This window comes from Triticum urartu, chromosome 3 (assembly GCF_003073215.2).
Source record: "Triticum urartu cultivar G1812 chromosome 3, Tu2.1, whole genome shotgun sequence".
Classification (NCBI taxonomy): Eukaryota; Viridiplantae; Streptophyta; class Magnoliopsida; order Poales; family Poaceae; genus Triticum; species Triticum urartu.
Window position 1 is genome coordinate 613,284,801 of NC_053024.1, and position 8,479 is coordinate 613,293,279.

Sequence of the window (8,479 nt, forward strand, 5' to 3'; positions counted from 1 at the left end):
AGCAAAGACGACTGCATGCAGAGCCAGAGCTGCCTGCCGGCACGCCGCCGTACTGCAGCCCCGCAGCGATCTGTCTGCCGGAGCAGACACGCAGAGCAGGGGGGCCCTGCCTGCCTGCCCGTCGATCGATCAGCGACGATGCATGCAGCGCCCCACTTCCCGAGAGAAAACGTCCCCCGCGACTGCGCAATGATTGGCGCCCGCGGCGGCCACCGGTCCGGTCGTCCATGCATGCCGCCATGCCGCACACGTCGCGTCCCATGTCACCGTGCCTAGAACGGCGCGCGCGCTCCCACCCCTGTCCCTCGCGTCGCGGCGAGCGAGAGCACCGTCGCGTGCCCCGCCCCGTCAATTCCATGTCCCCCCGGCCGGCCCAGCGGCGGGGCGTCGCCTTGCGCGGCGCCATTGGCCGGGGACGGGAGGGGGTCCGGCCTGCCGGCCTCAAAAGAGCCGCCCGGCCCAGCGCCTCCCTCGCTGCATCGACCGCGTCCTTTTCCGCCCTTTCCCTTTTCTCTCCCATTCAGGGCACCTCGGCTGCGTTCGCCAGATCTGCTCGCGCCGCGCCGCTCGCTTCCACGGGAGATATTCTCCGGCCACCACCACCACCGCTAGGCAACAAGAATATACTGCGCCGGTGCGCCCCCACCACCCCCTTCTTGTCGTGTTTTCTCTTCGTGAATGAAAGCTGCAAGCTAAAGCCTTGGCCTTGGCGGTCATATTGAAGGATCTGGAAGAGCTGATGCGTACACCTCTTCATGGCATGGGGTTGCGTGATCTGATCGGGAGGACTACCATTTTGGCGGTCAATTAGACCAAACTTTCCTTTCACTAGCTTGTCTCCCCGCTTTGCCTCTTTTTCTTTTTCTGAGCCTTGCCTTTCATGCTCTTGTCACATACTCTTGCAGCACAGTACAGTACCAGCCTGCTTTTCCTTTGAGCAGGCTACATAGATACTCTTGCCTCATCATAGTATAAAACGAGGCGTGCCTAGGCCACCCTGGTGTGATACGTAGACACTGACCCGCCATCTCGGGCTAGCAAGCAAGCAAGCCAGGCATCCATACCTCCGGTCGGCAATGAGGAAGGGCAGCGAGTGCACCAGGATCAGCCCGGAGACCACCACCAGCGGCAACCCCATGTTCTCCCGCCAGGCCAGCAGGTCCGGCGGCCGGTCGGCGGCGCCGTCGGAGCGGGACGCCCGGCCGAGGCAGCCGCGCGGAGGCTGCCGCCTGCTGAGGACCGCGCGGTGGACCGCCGCGAGGTTCTACCAGCGCGCGAGGGTGAGCGTCGTCACGGCGTTCTGGTCGGCCCCGAGCAGGAGAGGCTCTTCCAGTTCCACTTCCAGTGCCGCCTCACGCTCGCCGGAGTATACGCCGGCGAGGAACAGCAGCAGGCGGCAGTCCGGGCCGGTGGCCGTCGCCGATGACTCCCACAAGAGCGAAGCCGTGGAGGAGTGCATCAGGTTCATGAACTCCTCGTCCAGGAAGTACCGCTAGTGTTTTGTTTTTTTGATTCTGTTTCTACCCTCTGCGCGGATGCTAGCGTCTTCCCCCCTGTAATTTCCCCCCTTCTTGTTCTTGGCCTTTCATCTGTGTGCGCATTTGATCTAAGCTTGTGGAAATGATACGTACGGCCGGATGCATCTTTCTCATCTCTTCTGTACTCTGGAATCTGTCGCTCTTACATTTTCAACACTTGTGCTTGTCAATATTTGTCACCTCGTGCGAGCCCAGCCACCGACAAGCTAATTTCCGTGATGTGGTGTGTCACAATGGCTTGATGCATTTGATCCAATAGTTTGATCTTTGTGAGAAAACAGGCGTCCCATCGATTTTCTGTTACAGAAACGCCTTGATCCAATAGAGTTAACAAGATACAGAAAAAAAGTGCATAAGAATGAATGGGAGACTCCCAATGTACCACCCATAAGTGCAAACAAAATCATGGCAAGACACATCATAGAGCAACAAGATCATACCGGCTTGTTGCCACGGAAACACTGCGAAAACAGATTCATAAATGTGTGCTGAAAAACAAATAAACTAATGCGAAAGCAAATATGTATAAGATTTCTCAATTTACATTTTAGAAACAATAAAACATACTGTGAAGCACGTGAAAGATGTAATGTACAACAAGAGAAAAAAACTTGTAGAATGAAGTTAACAAAATGTCCTTTTTTTTTGAATGGTACAAAGTGTCCTTACCCGCAAAATAAACGGAGTGTCATTTTTAACAAACTTGTTAAGCCTGGACTACGAACATTTGCTCCCCCTCCAAGGAGTGTCCAACATGTAAACCATTCATTAGCACACAAAATTTAATGCAAATAATTTAACTTATGCCTGATATGTATGATTGTTGAGGTGGCATGGTTGCATGGATAGATTTTAGTGCATTAAATGTAACTTACAATCACATATATGACTTGTCGATGTGCTTGGCGAGAGCAAATAGATAGTGAGTTAGTATTTTAGAATTGAGGATTATGATTTAAAATCTTAACTGTGTAAGCTGACATCCTGGAATCTAGGAATAAGCAATGACTAAATCAATGTACAGTTGATCATTTGGCTGAAGCCAAAACTTTTTCAAGAAGATGCAAGAGCATTGCATGGTTTTTTTATGAGGGGACATTGGATGCCTTTTGTACTAAGATAGAAAGGAGACTCACAAATATGTTATATAGGTGCCAATACAAGCGATAACACCCCCACCACAAAGATAGAATACAACCAAACGCCGTGTCATGCTGCGATTCCTCCACCAGGTACTAAATAACTAATTCACTACATCAAATTAGATAAGAATTTTTTATTGTGATTTATTGGATATGGTGTTCTAGTTTCTAGTAGTAGATGCTCTATTATGTCCATTATGAGTTGTCAGTTTTTCGAAATAATAAAATAATTGCTTTCTTAAAGAGAAATAAGGATCGGAGTATTTGACATCTTATGCAAATTATGAATATGTATTTGAGACATAAAGTTGTACTGTATCCAGTATTTGCATTCGTAGACACACATATCAAACATATAACAATATTATTATAACATTCAGAGAGGCCTTACATAAAGAGGTTTAAAAATATATAGACAAAGCCTCTTGTGAACCACAGTCCAACCCATGTAACCATTATTTCCTGCTCTAACGAAGAGAGGTGATTAGCCACGCGTACCAAGCAGACACATATACATAATTTCACCGAGTTGACTACCTGCATGTTCGGGGGTATAGGGTGACCAAGGACTCCGCTCAAAGGGCCAAACATGCAACATAAAAACATCACCCATTTCTGCTCTGGTCAAAGAAAGGGTTTGTGTTTGTAAATAGGATTATTCGTCGGCCAGGCTCTTTTGTTGACTAGTTAAAAGTTGTAGTACGTGATTGCTCCTTTCCTAATAAAAAAGGGGAAAAGAATGCTTGGGTTAATAACTGAACCTGAGTCAAGGTCATGTTTAACAAATGTTGTGGAAAAGTCAAAAGATAGGAATTAGTTCACAACCTCAATATAACATAAGAATCAGGTTCTGAAACAACTTATATGGCCACATATGCAAAAGAAGAAATAAATACATGACCCAAACTGAAGCTGAAAGGGACTTGTTTCCATGGAGAAGATTTATGTTCTCTACTGATTCTTCTCAGTGAAATTAGCCATGTTGCACTAAGTTCCTTATGAATTCATCCACGGAGTTCACAAATAACTTGTGTTGAACATGGATCCGAACAAGTAGGGTCATCAACCTAGCATTTAGGTTGTAAAATTGTCAAAAACGAATTTTAAACTTGACAACTGCTCTTCTCAACAATGTTTTGATAGGCTCCACTCCTCGTTTCCTCCCTTGTTCTAGATAAGTCATGCTCTGTTAGACAAGATGGGATGTTGAGACGGGGATAACGAGCAAAGTGCTGATAGATATTGGACATTTGCAAGCTATGTAAATGTGTACACTAGTAGAAAATGGGCCATTTGTCCCGGTTCCAGAGGCCCATTAGCCCCGGTTCTGGAACCGGGACTAAAGGGTCGGGACTAAAGCCCAAAACCTTTAGTCCCAGTTCGCTCACGAACCGGGATAGAAGGGGCTTCACGTGGCTGCTGCGGGGCGCCCAGGCAGGAGCACCTTTGGTCCCGGTTGGTAACACAAACTGGGACCAAAAGGCATCCACGCGTCAGCAGCTGGCTGGAGCAGGAGTTTTTGTTTTTTTAAAGGGGGGGGGGTGTCAGGGGGTTTTGGAGGGTTAATTTAGGGGTTTCTTATATTGTGTTAGCTAGGTAATAGAGAGAAGTGACCTCTCTTATCACCGTGCTCGGTCGACGCTAGCTACTATACGTATAGAGAGAACTCGACACACTAGCTAGTAAGCAAATGAAGGAACCATTAATTACACAAGATTGTCATGAACATATACAAAGAGGAGTGCACCTCTCTTTATCCGAGAGATTTGTCGAACAACAAGTTTTCGTATATCTATCCGACGCTACTAGCTACATATATACAATATAAGATCTCTTACAATCCCTAACATCTCATGTCTATATCAATTTCCATATGGTATTCTCCGGCTTTATTGATGACGTGGTCAAGAAAGAATCCCACCAATTCCTCTTGAATTGCTCGTATGCGATCTTGTGGTAGGAGTTCATCCCGCATCTTCCAGATCTAAATTGAAGAAGAGGGTCAATACATGTATATGAATGAAACTCAACACAAATGATGGTAATATTTTTGCTTACGCACTTCATATTATTTTTCGGAGTAGCCCTACTTATTAGAGGCCATCGCGTTGTAGATGAACTCGCAAACGTAGTATCCACAAAAATCATTCCCGGATTCCCGCCACAAGCACTTTACGAGAAATAGAGGTCAATCAAACTGATAAGCAAGCATGCTAAATGGTATTGATGAAACTAGCTAGAATCAATGGGAGATGCGCGGAACTAGGTAGTAGTACTTACTTTAGCGCGTGTAAATCACAGCTCACTCGGCGGTCCCGGAGAAATTACGGTGAACTCTTTCCAAACCCTGCCAGACAAAGAAAATAATTACTTGATATCAGGACATGAACAAAGTTGTCGATATGGTGCGATAATGATCGATTGAACTTACTTCTGGAGCATTTGAGTCATGTCTGCATAGTCCTCGGGATCTTTTCTTCTCGAGTCTAAGACGGTTACTACTCCCCGCTCAAGCTTAATCTCTAGGAGAATAAAGTGGAAATTGCGCACACATGCATAACTCATCAGTTACATTACTACAACCTCGAGTAATAAGGGAAACCGAATATGCACAAGACAGTAACACTCACTTGAAGTTGTAAGGAAAGAGTATTTTATCTTTGCTTTGATTTTTTAGCAATGATTGTAGCAAGTTGTCCTCGGTTTCTGTGACATTGTGTTTAACCGTCCATTCATGTATGATATTTGGGTTAATGAACCCAATGTCATAGATTTCTGCTTTTCTGCATTCGACGATCTTCAATCTGCATAATATAGTGAGGATAATTATATATACACATGCAATGAAAGAGTTGAGCTATATACAGAGACTTAATTACAGAAGTAGTACTTACAGACAGTAGCAAGTCACGAGTGTTTGGTCGAGGGCCTTTTGATTGTATAACTAGAATAACTCGTCAAATTCAACAAAGAACAGACCAGTTCCAACGAGGTCGTGCTCCTCTTTAATTCTCATCGTCAAAACATCCTTCCCAGACTCGTTGCAGGTTTTCATGTACCATTCATGGAATCTTCGCATCATCGTTGTTAGAGGCAGACTTCCATCTTTGACGAGAGGCTTCCCGTACTGGTATCTGAATTCGTCCACCTCCATTGTATCAAACGCTACATCATCGCCCAGGTAATCAGCAGGATTGGTACCAGGCACCATCCCCGGCAGATTAGCGACGATATCGCTAGACACCTTGAGTGGGGGGCATGATTGGTTCGCCTGTTTGCCGAGCTAGGGAATTTTTTCCCACTTCTTCGTTCTGTTAACCTTTTATCACTGGAAGTAGTTCCCGACCACCATGCATCTTGATATGTCTTTTTGAGAGTGCGGACATAACTGGAATCTGGCGGAGGCGGTGCTGGTTGCTTCAGGGCATCGATAGTGTGCTGAGCTTTCACCGGATCTATCATCTCCTTCAGCGATGGAGGTTTCTTTGCAAAAAATTCCCTCACTTGGGCTTCACAGATCTTTGCATTTTCCTCCTCGGTCCTCTCGTATGGTAACTTTTTCGGAGTCTTGAGAGATGGACCGTATCTGTATTGCCTCCCGCCTCTGGCTATACTGCTAGCTGCCGATGCGGCGACATCTCTCTTCCGTTGTTGCTTACGAGGCGGAGCGCTCCGATGCGCCAGAGGAGCCGGAGCGGCGGCGTCTATCTTCCGCCATTGCTGACGAGGTGGAGGAGGACGCGGATTGCTCGGACCTGCTGGAGGAGGCGGAGTGCCGGCCTCACGCACCGGAGGAGCCGTAGAAGGAGGCAGAGTGCCTTGATCACTCGACAGAGGAGGAGGAGGAGGCGGAGTGCCCTGACTCACCGGAGGAGGAGGAGGTGGAGGCGTCTAGTTCGGAAGTTTGATGTACTCCTTCCGCCATAGACATGTAGTCCTCAGAGCATAACTCAGTTGAGTCTCCCCTTCACCTGTAGGATGGTCAAGCTCGAGCTCCTCAAATCCCTCCATTACTTCATCCACCAACACAACAACATAGCCATGTGGAATCGGACGGCGGTGAAAAGTTTCGTTGGGTTGAGGAGGTGCAACAGAGCTGACAGCCGCCTTCAAGGTGAGGTTTTGCCATTTCGTCATAAGCTGGCAATGTTGAGCCTCTGTGATAGCATCCACGGGGTAGCTAGGAGCCGTGAAGTCAGGCTGCTAAACGAGCTCCATGGAAGCCACGCTGCTTCTCCGCTGAGAAGGCGGGGTAGCTTCTGTGGTAGCTTCGTGCTGCTGAGATGGTTGGCCGGCAGCTCGCTGGCTCTCAACTTGTTCCTCTAGCTTTAGTACTCTTGCATTGAGCTTCTGCATTTCGCTTAGCTCAAGTTTCCTCTTCCTCTCCCAGGTTTTGTAACCGCCTGCGCCGGGAAACCCAACCTTCCACACAACGAAGCCTGGCGTGCCTCGTGTTCGTCCAGGGTGCTCAGGATTCCCGGGGGCCTCACTCAGCTCGTCGTTCTCTCTATCGGAAATGAACATCCCTTGCTGCGCTGCGGCGATATACTTCTAACGCTTCTTGACAGGTATTGCAAGTTGCTCGTCCGTCCAAAAGCACTTCCCTATTTCAGGGTCCAAAGTTCCCCCCAACCCCGAAGAACCAAGTCCTTGAACGGTCTAGCCAGTTCAATGTCTCTGGTTCGACCCCTTTAGCAATCAGGTCATTCTCAGTTTTGTCCCACAATGACTAGGCTTTGAGGTAGCTACCCGACCCCGTGTGATGGTGATATAGCTTCTTTACAGCATTTATCTTATTTATCTCTGACATCTTCTTACTCTTGTTCGATGTCTTGTAGGCCAAAAATGCGGCCCAGTGATCTCTTATCTTCTCAAATCGGGCAGTGAATTCTGGAGTCTCCCATTTGTCGACAAACGTTGATTTCAACTCATTCTTCCACCTGAATAGATTTGCCATCTTCTTAAGAGCACACGCCTTGACCAATGGCTCTATAACTGGCTTATTCAGATCCTCCTCTGGCGGTAGGGTGAAATTTGCCTTCAGCGAGGTCCAAAGATCATCTTTCTGTCTATCGCTGACATAAGAAACTTGAGGGTCTTCATTCTTAGGCTTATTCCATAGCTGGATGCTGATCGGGATCATGTCCCTGACAATAGCTCCGCACTGAGCAGAAAATGCATCCTTGGTCCGCCTGGGTTCAATCGGTTGGCCATTGTCCGAGATTGCTGTGATCGTGAACTTTTCATCCTGGCGCAACCTTTTCTTCGGGCCTCGTCTCATTACCGAAGTTTGGCTCGATCTGGAGGGCTATAAAAGAAGAAAGAAGAGTCAATATATGTACATACCAAAACAATTAATGCATCAATTAGCTAGTCAGCACAAGCTTAATTAATATATATACCTCACCGGACTTTGCAACAGCTCCCTCCTCCATTCGGTCACCGGAGCCGTCATCACGGTCTCCTTCTTCCACCGACATTCAGTCACCGGAGCCTACATGATCATGTCCTTCCTCCTCCATTGTTCGATCACCAGAGCCTTCACCCTCTCCTTCCAGACCATCGGTGTCGTTGAGAAATGACAAGACATCACGTCTGTCGCGGATTATGTCCCCCAACAACTCTCTTGTTCTAAGTCTCTTTGATCCATTGTTTCTGCAAATATTACAACATGAGAGATGGATGTATTAGTGGCAAACATAGACCTAGCTAGCTGAAAGAACATGCGGTGCCCCCATGTTTGGTTTTGGTAATTGATGACAATCTCTATGGACTAATGGTTGCCTTGAGTTATATTTG

General features: G+C 47.4%; 1 protein-coding gene across 1 annotated transcript; it reads left to right on the top strand.

Annotated features, from left to right (window-relative positions):
* Positions 1–960: 960 nt before the first annotated feature.
* LOC125548856 lies at positions 961–1,651 on the top strand. The gene has a single exon (XM_048712384.1). It carries the CDS (start codon positions 1,077–1,079, stop codon positions 1,494–1,496), a length of 420 nt encoding a protein of 139 aa, XP_048568341.1. The 5' UTR covers positions 961–1,076; the 3' UTR covers positions 1,497–1,651.
* Positions 1,652–8,479: the final 6,828 nt, after the last annotated feature.